Source organism: Leptidea sinapis, chromosome 45, assembly GCF_905404315.1.
Source record: "Leptidea sinapis chromosome 45, ilLepSina1.1, whole genome shotgun sequence".
Classification (NCBI taxonomy): domain Eukaryota; kingdom Metazoa; phylum Arthropoda; class Insecta; order Lepidoptera; family Pieridae; genus Leptidea; species Leptidea sinapis.
Window position 1 is genome coordinate 6,050,168 of NC_066309.1, and position 19,159 is coordinate 6,069,326.

The following is a 19,159-nucleotide window of genomic DNA, read 5'->3' on the forward strand; positions in this document are numbered from 1 at the left end:
CCCAGGGGCGTGCATTGATTTTCCAGCAAGGTAGGCACTGTGAATCTAACTAGTCGTGGTTGAGCTTTGGAATTAGCAATGATTGCTTACCGTAGGTATTAACCCCCTCATTCATAATAGTCTGCTAACTTAAAGCATTGCTAATTCGCACTCTTGTCTTCTTCTATTGACCTAAGTCAGTATGAGAAAAACACTCCTTAGCGGCTGTTTAAATTAAGCGGACCATTATGAATAAGGGGGTTAGTATCTAGCAAGGAAAATATTTATAAGTGGGTGTTCAATAGAAATTTTAAAAATTAAAATATATTGACTATAACACTAGAGCTATATTTCTTTAGATTTTAGGTTAATAACGAGATAGGCACTGTGCTAATTGCCTATATCATATACACGCCTCTGTTGTACGTTTCATCGCCGGCGGCGGAACAGGTGGCTAAATGGATTGGATGGTGATGATGTATCATGCAGCAGGACTTACGTTGCTGGTGGGGAGGTTGCGAGCCGCGTCACCCGCCAGGGCAGCCAACGGCAGCCTCGGCTTGGTGGACAGCGCGAGTGTTCGAGGTGAGGACACACATTTCACAGTAGCCTGCCAATCAAAAATAAATTTTATTATATTATGAAAAAAAAAATACGATTTATTGTTCAAGCTCATAGTAAAAAAAAAAAAAAAATATTGACACACTTTTTACACAAATTATCTTGCCCCAAGTTAAGCATATATAGCCTGTGTTATGGGTTACAAGACAATGATATATTTAATACAATATACTTACTTAAACATACATAAATTCATATAAACATACATAAATACATTTAAACATCCATGACTCGGAAACAAACATCCATATTCATCATATAAATGCTTGCACCTACCGGGATTCGAACCCGGGACCTCTAGCTTAGTAGGTAGGATCGCTAACCACTTGGCTATACAGGTGCTAACGATATTTATGAATTTAAGTTGAGCTTTAATGAGAACTGGCAAGAAACTCATTGCCACTCCAAAAATCAATATTTTCAGCTTCAGTATTACAAAAAATATTTTATCGCTATACAGCGCAAGTCATGCTATCACTTATTAGGATATATACCTAACCATAAAAAATGAAAAAAATAGTACATCATATAACATTTTTTCTACTTAATAACTTTATTTTAAATTGAAAAATAAATAAATTGGTTCCAATCGATATATTCTTTTCACCTAGCAGGTAATCATGATACGTTCATAAAATGTTACGGCCTTACAAATAAAATTGGCATAAAGCTATAACTAAGCATAAACTAAGAGAATATGTAAAATGTTTACAAATAGACATTTTGCTTACGAATGGTTTGTTCGGACGTATAACGTTTCCCGCGTTTATTTGCAAGGCAGCTTGTCATTCGGAAAACTTCAGAATTATCATTGTATTGACAGTGTCGTCAACGATATTGTAAACATTTTGCATTTTCTTTGTTCATCATCAGTTATAACTTTATACCGAGTTTATTTGTAAGGCCGTAAATGTTTTAAAACATAAACTTGTTCAGGCAGGTCCAGTGATAAGAACTCCAGTAGATAAGCTAACTAACCAACTACTGATTGCAAACTTGTTAGCAGACAAAAGTAAAACATCAATTGAAACCATTACAAATTTTATTTTCATTCACGACGGCAGGCCTTATTCCAGTCTATCATTTGTACAATACGAAATACTTGTACATAATATTTCGGATACAATCAGTGAGAAATGTGTTTATTAAGACCATTTAGACTTAACCCCCTTATTCATAATAGTCTGCCAACTTAAAGCATTGCTAATTCTCACTCTGTCTTCTTCTATTGACCTAAGGCAGAATGAGAAAAAACACTCCTAAGCGGCTGTTTAAAGTTAGCGGACCATTATGAATAAGGGGATTAGAGTATCTACGGTTGATACGACATTAGACAACTGAACAGACACCAATAATTAATTACAAACAAGTCGCAAGTGCAGTGGAAACTATGTGGACAAGTTACAAGGTATTTAGTAAAGACGTATACTTAACACAATGAAATATATGATGTTGGCTCCGGAATAGAACGAATTATTATAGTTTGTCACCTGAATAAAAGTAGTAACTTTATCGATTCAAAGTTTTGAAAAAACATTCGTGATAAGAATGCTTGAAACAATCCTTTTGGAACAAAAAAACAAAGTTAATTTCTGGACGAACGATTTTTATAAATTTTTTTTTTCACGAAATAAAAATATATCATACAAAAGTTGGATAATTTTGATTAATTTCGAAACAATTTGCTACACATGAGGCGGGCCTTCGTGCATATACTGGACATAATATAAGATGCCATCCGCTTCTTCTTCTTTCTACCTTTCTGGTGGAAACACGGCAAGGTTTAGCTGGAACAGCATTTTTAGCTGTAGATGGGAGTCTTTGTGTTCGTAAAAACGATACTTACCGAAGTAACGTGACACGGGGAGGTATTACAATGCCTACATTAAAGAGCGGCATGGCTAATGAGCCCTAAATACACACGAGTGCCAAAATCACGCAGATTACTAACGGAATTTGGCACCTACCACGTACCTTCTATTGGGGACTCCTTTGCACAGGATTCTGGCTAGATTATGGGTACCACAACGGCACCTATTTCTGCCGTGAAGCAATAATGTAGATAGTAGCTAGTGAAATTACTGGGCAAATGAGACTCAACATCTTACGTCTCAAGGAGACTAGCGCAATTGTGGTGCCGCTCAGAATTTTGGGGTTTTTCATGAAACCTGAGCGGCACTGCATTGTAATGGGCGTTGCGTATCAATTACATCAGCTGAACGTCATGCTCGTCTCGTCTCTTATTTTCATAAAAAAAACCTTTACTGTTGTACGTGGTGCTGACTACGTAATAATGCGGATACGCAATCGGTATTCAATGTGTTAAAATAGCTCACAAACCGCTCACGTGTTAACGTTTAGCAGCCGTCGAGGCAACGAGATGTATAAAAACAAGAATGGCTTTCAGAATGCATTAATTGATATGTAACATGAATTGATCGTTGTTTAAACAATTATAGTCCAATAACATCACGAAACCCTTCCAACTTGTCTTACTAACGGGGCCCACTGAGCAGGTAGAAGAATTATATTAGAGTCAGACAAAGGATAGATTCTGCAGATCTTAGCACAAATAAATAACTTCACTTAATAGCCGTGTAATAGAGTCCTAACCGAGAGATTCCGCTTTAAAGGTACTCAAATATTCTTCTGTGAAATGCTGCAATTCAGAAAATAAAATTAAAAATTTCACGCAAATCGTAATCTATACTAACATTATAAAGAGGAAAGATTTGATTGTTTGCATTGAATAGGCTCCGAAACTACTGAACCGATATGAAAAATTATTTCACTGTTGGAAAGCTACACTAACCCCGGGTGATATAGGCTATATTATATATTTTTTAAATTAGGGATCCTTACTAAAACTCCATAAATGTAACCCGAGGTGTAAAAAAATATATAAGATATTTTTACATCGCGTGAGCTGCGAAATGTATTGATGGCTTTGCAGAACACATAATTATTAACAAAAAGTGTTGCGACAGCGTATTATGTTATGAGTGTTCTTTTATTTTTTCTTTTGTCCTGTGTGTACGCAGCTGAAGATGCGGGGTATCAGCTAGTCTCAGTATAAATACAGAATGTGCTCCGCTGAAATGGTAACTTTATAAATCTCGATATAAAAATACCGAGTACAATAATTTATGAGTAGCGTGAAATAATATTACGATAGACGCATCTGGGTTTGAGATGTTCCCACGGAGTGAGTTGACTTTACTTCGAACTTTCGTAGAAATTTGTTAGTACTTTTTTTATGAGCCTCATGAATTAAAAAAACACAGTACTTATATGTATTTCAGCATTTGTTGAATCTTGTTATTTTAAAGTTAGAATAATAAAGAGACTGTTTTTTTTAATTCGGATGAAAACTATGTAGTGTTGTTTCGAATTGTAGTTTCACGAGGGTTAAAAAATACACGTGTTTTATTTAACTCTTATGTTTCCGTTTCTGTTTCGAAATATGAAGGTGTTACTTCTAATACTATCCAATTACAATGTAGTGATGAGTTATTTAAAGTTACCTAAGTATATGGCTTCCTGATAGTAACCGCAAATAAAGTGTAGGAAAATTTACATCTCACATAGTTACATTCACGTTTATAAAAATGTGAATGTAAATTTGTTAGTTACGCTTTTCCGCCTAAACCACTGCACCGATTTTCATAAAATTCAGAACAGAGATAAACTAGAACTTGGGAAACGACATAGGCTACCTTTTATCGCGAAAAAAAAAATATTGGAGGGTTTGAAGTAGGGGATGGAAAATTGTATGGAAGTTGGTCATCATCGAAGATACAATGAAAATTTATTTTTGAAATTTCGACCTGTGTGGGGATGAAAGTTCTATAGTTGGTATTAGTTTATAAAATATATTAACCATAGCCGTTTGTATGTGTCTTATTTACAAAGTATGTTAAAAAATTAAAATCCTGCCCAAAGTAACTTCCACGCGGACAAAGTCGCGAGTAAAAGCTAGTAAGAATTATATGAGTTATTTAAAAATTTAAGAAAGGAACTTGGCATCAATACGTTGGTTATATGATGCTGAAGCTGCACTAGCCTGAACAAAGTATACTATAAGTATACGAACAGAGAAAGTGTCTGATTCCCACCTTAATAATACACGTAGCAAGGTAATTAGCATATCTCAATAGCGGCGGTAATTACCTGCCGCGGCCGCTGCACATCGGTCACACCTCGTCAAGGCGCTCATCTACTGTAATTACTTCACCGACGATCAAATTAATCATTAATATGACAGCACAGATATTCGTATCGCGACTAAATAAACGTCCCTAATGGATTTGTACAACAATTTATTACACCGCTCCGAGTCACTATTTATTCATGAAAGTTGTTAAATGTTCCGCGGAATTTATTACTGTCAAACACAAAGTTATACAAGAAACGAATAAAAATATTGATATTGTGACAGCGCGATACATAATTTCCTTGTTACCAAGTAGCTGTAACAAATTCTTAAAATACCAGCGCAGAAAAAACTCTCTCATTGTTTTTTTAGTTCAGCTTTAAAGCCGGAGATTGCACGGGAAATAGTATTTTATTTCCATCGCATTAGCGTCGATTTTCATCGCGTCAAGCTTGTCGCTGGAGTTGTTTAATGAACGACGACACGACAGATCATTAATTAAGTCATCAGACAAGCGGGTGCGAGCAAACATCGAGTGGATTAGGTCCTGAACTACGGTAATGAACGATTATGTCGCTCTGTCGTGTACACCGTGTAATTAACTTATCTCATTTAACTGCTTAACGATATTCGCGCGCACCCACTGTCGCTCCGACAACATTTATTGCTGTTTATATGTTTAAAACTAAAACACACACCAAGTCTAGTATGTTTATGCAAAAAAAAACAAATAGAAGTCTAAACCCGGAAATTCTTAAACCGTGACTAATGCATAAGTTGAATAATTTATAAGCTGATGTGTTTAAGCGCCATCTTATAACAATTTATTATAGCAGAATGTGTTCTGCAAAAATATATTTCGTGTTCGATTACGAATGTTCACGTTCACTTCTTCTTTTTTCATTGAATAATTTTTCACTTACTCCATATCGATGTAGAGCTCTTTAGCTCGAAGACATGTAGGTAATATTGAGCCACACGTATCCAATTGTAAAAGCTTTGTGATGTGATAAGATGATATGGAGATGATAGATATACCAACACTTCTTTATTCGAAGGCCATAAATGATCGCAGCCAATTCTGTTAGAACTAAAAAGGTTGTTAATGTAGTTACCCGAATACCTCGAAACTCTTTAAGGAAACAAAAAATGTAAATCGAAAAATAAAGATTCCCGCTAGAACTCTTTCGCGTTACATTAAACAAGACCTGAAGCTCGGTGCTTATCGGTGGCTCGATCAAAATGCTTCATATTTTAATACGCACATATACAGTACAAAAATATCCTTTTCATTCATTTAAAAATTATCACAATTGAAGTGGAGCAAACCGAACCGCATGGCTAAGTGTACGCTCATAGCTCCACAGAAGCAATTATAGTAGTCTGAATCCTGCATCACACACTGTGTTTGGGTGCACACGGTGTCGTATCAAGGAGCCACAAAGGTTCGTTTTGTGAAGACCTCAGCCAAAGTGTATCAAGAAACTATTATACTATCATATTAAACTATTACCCCCTTATTCATAATAGTCTGCTAACTTAAAGCATTGCTAATTCTCACTCTGTCTGCTTCTATTGACCTAAGTCAGAATGAGAAAAAACACTCCTTAGCGGCTGTTTTAAGTTAGCGGACCATTATGAATAAGGGGGTTATACTTTTAGTTTTAATACTCCTTTAAAAATATATCTTGGACTTTCGAGCAAGAAATTGCACAGGGCACTAACTACTGTTTTTCACTCGAGTGAGTAAAAACAGACAACAGTGGGACAACAGACTCACCAGCGGGAGGATCCTTTGCACAGGATGCCGGCTAGATTATGGGTACCACACCGGCGCCTATTTCTGCCGTGAAGCAGTAATGTGTAAACATAACTGTTTCGGTCTGAAGGGCGCCGTAGCTAGTGGAGTTACTGGGCAAGAGTATGAGACTTAACAACTTAAGTCTCTAGGTGACGAGCGCAATTGTAGTGCCGCTCAGAGTTTCGTTCCTGTCCGTCAGGTTCCTTATTATCATTAAAAAAAAAATACCCAAGCTTGGCTAGAAGACAGCGTTCCAGATTGAAAACGGTTCTCGACTGGCCCAGATCTGAATCAAACTACAAACTCTGGTCAGTTTTAGAAGACATTGCCTGCTCTAAACTACACGCCGACATCTCGTCGCTAAACAAAACAGGCTGTAAACATTCGTTTTATTTGTTTTAGCACAACTTAAAGCCTTATTTTATACAGCTGGCTTTACTTATCATTCAATGCAATAACTTGTCTCGTGCCAATCTCACCACTACCATTCATATGAGAAATTTTAAATTAATATAAAAATATTATCGATTTCACATGTACAAAGGTTTAAGACTAAGCTACCCACTTTACTAATTTAAATATTATTATACTATTCATTATTAATAATAATTAATTATAGTATGCCAATTTAGGGAAAATGGTCAAGATGTATTTAGTGAGTATTGCATAATATGTAATAAATAAAAAAAATAAGTAATAAAAAATATAAATCATTCGATAAATAACAGATACCATGATTACATTACATTAAAAATAGGGTAAAAAAAAACACAATGTGACAAAAGAAACTTAAAAACGTCTATTGTATAGCATTTATTACAATGCACTGTTTAAATAGCATCGAACCTTCATTGAAAGTAACACAAGTAAATCAAATCAAAAAAAAAAAAACTCAACATTGTAGTCTGAACAAAAAGCACCGTAAACCATTTCTTTTCCAAACGGAGATTACATCAAGATAGTAATCTCTGTTTGTTATTACATCGAATGCCTATAATGTGTAAGTAATGTTGTGAAACATGCGACGTGTGAAATAAATAGGATTATAAAGCGGAGCTTTAGCCGAGGGCAATTTGGCAGGAGAATAATATACATTATAACTAGCTGACCCGACAGACGTTGTTTTGTATATAATAAATAAAATAATATTTTTGTATGAATTTGTCAATAATATATCATAAAATCAAGAATTGCTTCGTAAAAATGCACCCTGTTGTTGTAATAAAATTGTTCCACAGCATAACTGTCAAACCGTTGCGTCAATAAATTCGACGGGGTACGAATCAAAGGAAAAACAAATTTGTTGTTTATATTTAATTTAGCAGCATTTTCATATTTATTCACCTTTTAAACCTTCTCTGGACTTCCACAAATAATTCAAGACCTAAATTTGCTAAATCGGTCCAGCCGTTCCCGAGTTTTAGCGAGACTAACGAACAGCAATTCATTTTTATATATATAGATAACACATCAGTGCGTCAGTTCGCACTAGACACACGTCTCTATTCCAAGTCCCGCTGAGTCACACTAATTATTATGAAAATTCGGTAATCTGTCGCACACTATGCAGCTATAATAAGCAATTCAACAGTACTGAACTTTTCAATAACAGTAAAGGCTGCTTTAAAAGGAGTGTTAATAAAAATCTAAAGGAAGGTTAAATTTAGAGTAATTCACACACACACACACGCATACACACACACGCACACACACACACACGCACACGCACACACACACAATCCGTTATTAGATGTAAGTCCTACAAAATAGTATTATTATAACCTAATTTAAGTTCTGTGGATTTTGTGATGTAATAAATAAATAAATAAATAACTAGCTGACCCGACAGACGTTGTTCTGTATATAATAAAAAAAAACTGATTTATAGGAATTTGCCAATAATATTTCAAAACATCAAGAATTATTTCGTAAATAATGCTCCCTATTGTTTTAATGAATTTGTTTCACAGCGGAACTGTCAAACGGTGCGTCACTAAATTCTCTCATAGAAAATATGTCCATACAAAACGAATATCTATATATATATATAAAAATGAATTGCTGTTCGTTAGTCTCGCTAAAACTCGGGAACGGCTGGACCGATTTGGCTAATTTTGGTCTTGAATTATTTGTGGAAGTCCAGGGAAGGTTTAAAAGGTGAATAAATTGGAAAATGCAATAAAAACAACAAATTTGTTTTTCCTTTGATGTGTCCATACATAATTTCTATGAGAGAATTTATTGACGCACGGTTTGACAGTTCTGCTGTGAAACAATTTCATTACGACAGCAGGCTGCATATTTTACGAATTAATTTTTGATGTTATGATATTTTATTTATTATATACAGAACAACGTCTGTCGGGTCAGCTAGTTGACAATAAAAATAATTATGGGTACCAAATCGAAATAAAAACTATCCTATCTCTCAAGTTGGACCAAACTGCACTCCATGAAGTAATCTCATTATAAATCCGTTCATTAGTTTAGGAGTCCATCGCAGACAAACAACGTGTCACTTAATTTTATATATATTAAGAAGATAACTGCTAACAGACCCTGTTCTATATAGAATAAAAAATATGATGTCAGTATTCTGGAATAATGCAGTCTAAAGTATAATGTGGTCCAATTTTTTTAAATATTAAATTGCGTATAGTATGTTATCCTTAAGAGATAGACATAATATGGATTCCAAAACCGAAAAATTAAAAATAATTTCACATAAATTTTTTTTTAACAAAAAACAACCGACTTCACACTATTCTAAAACAATATGCACTAAAATGTATAAAAATAATTGCGTATTTTTATACAATGTAATTAATTAATCTAGTTCTAGTTACGATTATTGTTTCACCCAGTCGAAAGTTTTGAGGTAACAAAATTAAAAAAAAGCCGACGAATTGAGAACCTCCTCCTTTTTTGAATTCGGATTAAAACTAAGAGATTAACATAGTATTAATAAGACAGTCAGTAAATTCTTTAAAATGTCGATGTGTTCGTTTCTATAATAAACTCCCCGAACAGATAGCAGATAATATGTCTATAAACAAATTCAAAGCCTTCACAAAAAGTAAATTGAGCAGCAAAGGCTATTACAATATCCAAGATTATTTAAATGATAAAGCAGCCTGGAATTGAATAGCTCTACTTAGTGTGATTTGTTCTCTTTGTGATTTTAATTGTTTGATGTGTTTTATGTCATTTGATTTGATTGATATTAATTTCATCTGTTTCATATTATTTATTTATTGTTATAAAATTAAGTGTATGACTGAACTTAAGCAATTGTTTATCAATATTATAAACGTTTTGATTCGATTTGAAAACACAATGGAACGGGCCGAGCGTGGATCCAACCGGGGTTTTTTTTATGAAAATAAGGGATAAGACGAGCAGGACGTTCAGCTGATGCTAATTGATACGCCCTGCTCATGCCCACAATGCAGTGCCGCTCAGGATTCTTGAAACCCCCAAAAATTCTGAGCGGCACTACAACTGCGCTTGTCACCTTGAGACATAATATGTCAAGTCTCATTCGCCCAGTAATTTCACTAGCTACGGCGCCCTTCTGACCGAAACACAGTAATGCCTACACATTACTGCTTCACGGCAGAAATAGGGTACCATGGTTACAGTGAACGGGTCTAACTAGTAGCTATTGTTCAACTTGACTTGTAGACACAAACATGAACATAATATGCACTGCTTGTATGGGTGTGTGTCGACGTTGCCGGCACCGGGCACGACGGAACAATTAGGCGAGCGAGCGCGTAATTGAAATATTTTGTAACCGGCCGTTTAAAGGATTGTCGCGTGACAGCGAACATTTATTTTGACAACTAGCGAGCTGCCGCCTATTACTCCGTTTCCGATAGCGCCCACCCTCTTTTATAATAATACTAGCTGACCCGACAGACGTTGTTCTGTCTATATAATAAATAAAATAATGTTTTTATATGAATTTGTCAATAATATATCATACCATCAAAAATTACTTCGTAAAATATGCAGCCTGCTGTCGTAATGAAATTGTTTCACAGCAGAACTGTCAAACCTTGCGTCAATAAATTCTCTCAAAGAAATTATGTATGGACAAATCAAAGGAAAAACAAATTTGTTGTTTTTATTTAATTTAGGAGCATTTTCCTATTTATTCACCTTTGAAACCTTCTCTGGACTTCCACAAATAATTCAAGACCTAAATTTGCCAAATCGATCCAGCCGTTCTCGAGTTTTAGCGAGACTAACGAACAGCAATAATTCATTTTTATATATATAGATTATTGTTTCATCAAGGAATTATATTTTAGAAAAATGTATTGTATATCATATTTAGATAAGTCAATCGCTTAACGGCTGTTTTCAATAACCTATCTATCCTTTTACGCTTACTTACGACAAACAGTATTGGACTAAAACTCATAATATAAATATACTAGCTGACCCAGCAAACGTTGTATTGCCGATATTAAAATCGCGATACAAAAGTAATTACTGTTGATCCGTAGATGGGTGAAAATTTGAAGTTGTATGAATTTTTTAATGCTGACTCATAATCAAACAATTTAAAAAAAAATGTCAAAAAAATAAAAAATAAAAATTTGGCGTGGACCACCCTTAACATTTAGGGGAATGAAAAATAGATGTCCGATTCTCAGACCTACCCAATATGCACTCTAAATTTCATGGGAATCGGTTAAGCCGTTTGGAAGGAGTTTAACTACAAACACCGCGACATGAGCATTTTATATATTAGATAATTGTTTCATCAAGGAATTATATTTTTAGAGAAAGATATTGTAAATCATATTTAGCTAAGTCAATCGCTTATTCTTATACGCTTGCTTACGACACACAGTATTGGACTATAACAAATAATATAAAAATATTGGACATTTCTATGGATAGATAAGATCTTGTCATTAAACGGTGATAGCAATATATCCGTAACTACTGATACGTTATTGAAAACGGCCGTAAATCGATAGGCCGCGTGTGCCTCACGCATCTCAAATCCCAATGAAACGATCAAATAAACGCATTTTATATTTTAGGTTCTTTATATTTAGCCATTGATCGCTGTGTAGGTAAACATTTAATTATAATATACGAAAATACTATAGCAGGGAATTTATTTAATTAAAAGCAAGCATAAAAATTTACATAATATTAGGTGTTCGTTCGTATTTGTTTAAGTAAATGGGTATGCGAGGGCTCGTGTACAGAAAATAATAGTAATAATACTAGTCTTTATTCGCTGACGAATAGAACTACTGTTTAGCACATATTTTAATTATTGTTAGACTTTTAAAACGTTTTTGGACTTACAAATAAACTTGGTATAAATTTATACCTGAGAATTAACCAAGAATATGCAAAATGATTACAAATAGACATTTTGCTTATGACTGGTTTATTAGGTTGTATAACGTTTCCCGCGTTTATTTGCAAGGCTGATTGACAATCGGAAAACTTCAGAATTGTCATTGTATTGACAGTTTTGTCAGCGATATAGTCAACATTTTGCATAATCGTGGTTTATTTCAGGTATAACTTTATGCCAAGTTTATTTGTAAGGTCGCTAGTCTTTACTACAGAATTACATGACGGGGGAGTTAATTTTAAACTTAACAATAGCATTATATTGCGTTTATTAATAAAACAGTTAAAGGAGGACGCCGCTTTACAACTAACGGCCGTTGTCAATAACCTATCTATCCTTAGTTTAACTTACTAGACGTGGACAAATCTATCCTTTTACGCTTACTTACATTTCAATAACCTATCGACATAGAGAATCGGACTATAACTATATTGGACATAACTATGGATAGATAAGATCTTGTCATTAAACGGTGACAGTAATGTATCCGTAACTAGAGATACGTTATTGAAAACGGCCGTAAGTAAGTTTTTGAGTTGCTGGTCCTGAGTCGTAAGTTGCTGAGACATATGCCTATATTATATGCACACACGTTTTTTATAACAAATCTGTAATAGTGTGTTTATTATCATCAAAAGTGCTCAGGTACCTACTTACTTAATTTATATCGTATTTATTCAATGTTATCTTATAATTGTATCCATATCTGACCTATGATTTAGTGGAAGGCTCCTTTGCACCGGATGCTGGCTAGATTATGGGTACCACAACGGCGCCTATTCCTGCCGTGAAGCAGTAATGTGTAAGCATTACTGTGTCTCGGTGTGAAGGGCGCCATAGCTAGTGAAATGGGCACATGAGACTTGACATCTTATGTCTCAAGGTGACGAGCGCAGTTGTAGTGCCGCTCATAATTTTTGGGTTTTTCAATAATCCTGAGCGGCACTGCATTGTAATGGGCAGGGCGTATCAATTACCATCAGATGAACGTCCTGCTCGTCTCGTCCCATATTTTCATTAAAAAAAAAGTAAATTGTACTCTGTGGTGTATTCCCGAGCCATCAATCAACCGAAAATGTCCTATTTGTCGGCGGGCCGGAGGGACTGCGCGTCACTCATGCCACGGTCAACATTAACGTGTTGCACGACATCGGGCCGACGTAATACAAATGTTTGTATAATGTCGTGCAATAAACGTTAATATGTGCTAATATCCATTTCACGGCGGATTCACAATTAATTTTAGCATAATTGTTATTCATTATTCCTCATCAAAGCCAATCATTCTAATTGCACTTTTTTCTCTTAATAGTGATTTTATACTTTAAGGGTAAATGTATACACTTTTATAATAAAGTCCCAGCCACTGTTCAGGCATTATGTATAAATATATTTAAATGATTTATTAAAAAATGGCCCTGTTCGTAAATCATACTACTCCACAAGCATGAATATTTAAGTGATCCGACAGCCTGGGACTAGATTATGATTATTTCATAGCAATAGCATTGACAATACAATATTGTATATTTGATTAAAAAAAGCGCAAAAAAAAAAGCTGGGAGAGTTTCTTATGCCGCTTCTTCTCTCTCAGAGCGCCATTTGTTTCCGAAGCGGTAGTAATATCTAGTATATATTAGAAATGACATCAAAAAGAAAATAAATCCCTTTTATACGAGAAGAATGATATTATAATGGGGGTTAAAGTAAGAAATTGCCGTTTCATTGTAATAGATACTTCGAATTGACATAGAACCTTCATGGTTTGAGATTTTCGAATGAAACTGTTTTTAAAATGTTACCTATGTAGTTCTTCTTTTAAAAAATGTGCAACATTCGATTATCGACTTTCAGCTGTTTTATTATTCAGCTCAGACTAGAAAGATGGATACTTCGAAAATTCGAGTGACTTTGAATATAATATAGCCATCCACATAATTCTTGTAAAAATCATTTAAAGCATTATAATTGATAAACATGAGCAGTTGTTTGCATACTAAATAATATATAACAAAGCACACAATACTCAAATAGATGATCCGGTGAATAAATACATAGTTTGAAACTAATAATCCACATAGACCCGAATGCAGAAGCCAATTGCGGCGAGCGTATCATTTAATTAAATTACAAACCAACATTTAAATGGAACTAAACCGTTCATAAATTCCATTGTTTATTTTCACCGCACCAAGTTACGACAAGTTTAACTCGTAAATTACCGAGCTAATTTTATTTAGAAGCTCGTGCCGCCGAGTTTTCGTTTATGTTAGCAATCATGTTTTCATATTTAAACGCAACCAGAAGCGCTTTTAACAAATAGTTAACTAAAACATTGCCTGTTTTGGATTGGACATAAAATGAGGTTGGACAAAGGATATTTTGGAGTGGTAACATATAAATAATAATAATAATATTGACACACTTTTACACAAATTATCTTGCCCCAAACTAGGCATAGCCTGTACTATGGGTACAAGACAACGATATCTTTACTACAATATACTTACTTAAACATACATAAATACATATAAATATCAATGACAATAACAAACAAAAATGGGAAAAGACGAAGAGGACGTCAAATTAAAAGATGGGAGGACGCTTTACCAATAGAATGGAGAATGTTAGCTCGAGATAGAGATGAGTGGAAGAAACTGGGGGAGGCCGATTTCGAAAGGCAACCTGACCAATGAAGTGGTTGCTCAACATTAATATAATTTTATTTTACTTACAGATATTATATGTAGTAAATAAGTTAAAATGTATGGCCAGTGAATAAAGGCTTTTATTATTATTATTAACTAAAACCTAGCATAAAAGTTTATTCGATACACAATGTATCGAAGTATACAGCGTGCTGATGTAGATAGGTCGCGGCGTGTGAGTTTTACGACTTGTTTGCTTACCGCGTTTATTAAAATAGGTTAAAAGATGAAAATCTATGTAAAGTGTATTGGGTGCTAGCCCTGACTTCGTTCCGGCTGAATTTGATAGTACCTTTATGAGTAAAAAAAGCATGACTTCCGTAGGTAGGTACGTATGTGTGGATTTATACTTTTTTTTATGTAAATAAGGTACGAGGCGAGCAGGACGTTCAGCTGATAGTAATTGATACGCCCTGTCCTTTACAATGCAATGCCGCTCAGGATTCTTGAAAAACCTAAAAAATTCTGAGCGGCACTACAACTGCGCTGAAGATGTTAAGTCTCATTTGCCCAGTAATTTTTCTAGCTACGGCGCCCTTCCACATTACTGCTTCATGGCAGAAATAGGCGCTAAATATCTTTCTTTAAATAAATACAGCCCATGTAACTCATTGTAAATTATACTATTCTTACGGATGAAATAATTTTCAACATCGGTAATTTAGTTTTTCTTTTGATAAAATAAGAGGACAAACAGTACATAATAATATGCTTGCGAAAATGAAGTGGCATTGGGCAGGGCACATTGTTCGACGGACAGATGGCCGTTGGGGCAGTAAAGTCCTCGAATGGCGACCACGTAGGTACCGGAAGACGCAGTGTATGTAGGCCCCCCACAAGATGGATCGACGATCTGGGCAAGATCGCCGAAATACGTTGGATAAGAACAGCGCAGGACTTCAAACTTTAATCTTTGGGGGAGGCCTTTGTCCAGCAGTGGACGTCTTAACCTGATAATAACGAAATATCATTGAATTAAGCGTTATTATGCGAAAATACAACCTGAATATCGATAACATCAGAACATAAAGATGTGCAATAGAGCACAGTAAATATGAGCGATCAATTCAACATAGAGTCGGTGTAATATTGGTGCTTCAAGTCGTCGAGTAGCTGCCATTCGATCGGTCTCGACTGCGCGGAGACCTGAACGAGTACCCAACGAGATTTGCATGATAAAGAACGCTAACTTCTAATAGCAATCGGCGACACTCGGAACGCTCTCTTCATCTCAATCGCTTTCAGCCAATGAATAACTTATCAAACATTGCGACACAAAAATAACAGGATTTTGCATTGATTGATGCGAGTGTTGCTATATTATAACAGAATAAATACTGTTTAAATGATTCCAACGCCTATAATAAAGACAGAATTTTACATGGAATGTACGTGTGGAACCCTATTATTAGCTCGAATGAATTATGTTTTAACTTTTTTTTTAATAAATTACTATTATTAATGTATTAAGTACAACTAGCTATTGACTTTCTACATACAATAAAATAAATAGGTATAATGATTGTGGAAAACTATTTGATGTTTCGCTTGCTCTATCTACCAAGAACGTATTTATGCATGCGTTTAAATCCTCTTAAAATTACACTACTATTTTAATTAAATACATAAATAAATTTATTAAAGCATTTTACGGTTAGGTAAGCTTTGTAACGAACAATATCAGTATTATACTGAAAGAACATAAGTAACCTTCAATTAAATTAGTTGAAAGAGGTTAATTTATAAATTGTCATGAAACGTTAAAAGTGACCACAACTCTTTCCTCTTGCAAATTATTAAATGCAAAGAAAACTGCATAATTTACTTAATACCGATAAAACAGCCTCGACTATCCATTGTTCGCACTGCTGACATTAACTAGCAATTACTTAACGGAATATCAGTTACTTACCGGTTTAATTATACATTCATTTAACGCGTGAAAAGCGGCAGTCTTTTTCGTTTATTATTTAATCAGTTTTTTTATATTACCGACTTTAAAAAGGAGGTTAACAATTCGAAAATGTTTTTTGTGTGTTTATCAGATTTTAATGAGTGTTAGTGTAACAAGTAGGACGCATACATAATAATAATAATAATAACTTTATTTCCCAAACATTACAATAATTAATAATAGTTAGTAGTTACAAGTTACAAATAGTTCTAAATTATATTATTAATTATTTACATACAGGGAGCAAAGACAGCTAAGCTAGTATGAACTGTGTTTCAGCTGTCAGAGACTTCTCGGTACAAGATATCATTACCTATATAGTCAATCAAATTATCAAAATCAGATAAAATAAAAGTATAACTTCTAAGAATGTGTGTGTGTGTGTGAGTGTGTGTGTGTTTAGATATTATGTTATCATGATTTGTTTATATTTATTAAGTTGTTTTATTGTGTAAAATTCTCGGTCTCATGGAAATTCAGCCCATAATACCCATATGTCAACAGTGGCCTTTTACGGCCGTTTTCAATAACCTATCTATCCTTAGTATAACTTACTAGAGGTAGACAAATCTATCCTTTTACGCTATATAAAATTAAATATATAAGATTTACCACCGGTAAATCTTATATATTTAAACGAGCCATTCTTGTGTATATATATATATATATAATCTGAATCTCGGAAACGGCTCCAACGATTTTCATAATATTAAGTATGCAGGGGATTTCGGGGGTGATAAATCGATCTAGCTAGGTTTCAATTTAAAAAAAATGGTTTTATTCATGTTTGAATGAGAAACAGCTACAATAACATTAGAATACAAAGATAATTTCGCCACTATATACAAGACTATTATAGATCAGATGGGACATTGGGTGATCCGGAAAGCAGAAGACCCCGGTTCGAATCCAGATGTCCTATTAGTTTTTTTTTGTTCAAGTTTTGTACATTCTTAAAAATCCGAGCAAGGCTCGGTCGTCTGGATATTATTTATTGAACACCTCTCGAGAGATATATATATATATATATAGATTAGGGAGGCATCTAACTATGTCAATATATATATATGTTATGATGAAAAACCAATATTCTTATACACATTATATCGGGCCGACATATATATATTATGGCCGGGCATTATATATATATATATATATTGACATAACTATGTATCTAACTAGATGCCTCCCTAATTTATTCTATTAATAAAACATACTCAATAAATCTTTCGTGCGGCCCGATATAATGTGTATAAGAATATTGGTTTATCATCATAACATGGCGTTAAAGCAGAAACGACACTTAAGGTGTAAGTTTGTTATGTATGATTACGACACAGTTAAGTAAGTGTTAACAATAATTTAAGGTACTACGAAATGGTATTTAAGGATTATGAATGATTTTAAATGCAGTCAAAGTTTTTTTTTGCATAAACATTTTAGATTGATGATTGATGAGAACATTTACTTTATAATATTTATGTAAATAAATGTTATAAAGTAACCCCCTTATTCATAATGGTCCGCTTACTTAAAACAGCCGCTAAGGAGTGTTTTTTCTCATTCTGACTCAGGTCAATAGACGAAGACTGAGTGAGAATTAGCAATGCTTTAAGTTAGCAGACTATTATGAAGGGGGTAAATGTTTGCCATATTTATGATGTGTAAATTTTACAAAATACATCATACATTACTTAATCATTACTTACATCAATATATATTTAATTCCAATTTTAAACTATTACATTATATTATTTTTGTTATTAGTAGCAGTATTATATTATAAAAAAATTGGCTATATATGTAAAATAAAATAACCATTGAGTTGCTCCAATTTAATTGTTAATGTTTTATGTTTTTCACTATGTTTTTACATTCCTATATATTAATCTGGAGAAGAACTGGAGAAGTGACCCATGACAGACTCCAATGGAAAGAGCCAGGAGGCCTTTGCCAAGTGGCATAATGAGTTAAGAGAAATACTCTAACTCAGAATAAAAAGAAAAAAACATATTAATCTTATAGTTTTAGCACAACTACACTTATTAATTTAGTTTTAATCCGTAAATGCTATTATTCTATTTATTATTTCACTTTAAATGCATACAAATATAGCAAGCTAATAAAAGTGGAAAACACTATTTGAATTGTTCTATTGTCACCGGCCCTTGATAAGTGTGCGAAGGTTCAATTCAATCTAACATTTTAAAGTGAGTGCAAATCACATTCAAAGATTCTGTTACATACAAATATAGCAAGCTAATAAAAGTGGAAAACACTGTTTGAATTGTTCTATTGTCACCGGCCCTTGATAAGTGTGTGAAGGTTCAATTCAATCTAACATTTTAAAGTGAGTGCAAATCACATTCAAAGATTCTGTTACATACAAATATAGCAAGCTAATAAAAGTGGAAAACACTGTTTGAATTGTTCTATTGTCACCGGCCCTTGATAAGTGTGCGAAGGTTCAATTCAATCTAACATTTTAAAGTGAGTGCAAATCACATTCAAAGATTCTGTTACATACAAATATAGCAAGCTAATAAAAGTGGAA

At 34.0% G+C, this 19,159-nt stretch overlaps 1 protein-coding gene across 1 annotated transcript in view; it reads right to left on the bottom strand.

The window, feature by feature from the left end:
- LOC126977359 (fibrosin-1-like protein) overlaps window positions 1-19,159 on the bottom strand; it is an 87,000-nt gene that overhangs the window by 58,545 nt on the left and 9,296 nt on the right. The window contains exon 2 of the mRNA XM_050826125.1: window positions 479-589. Coding sequence (XP_050682082.1) covers window positions 479-589 — 111 coding nt within the window. The remainder of the gene's footprint in view (window positions 1-478; window positions 590-19,159) is intronic.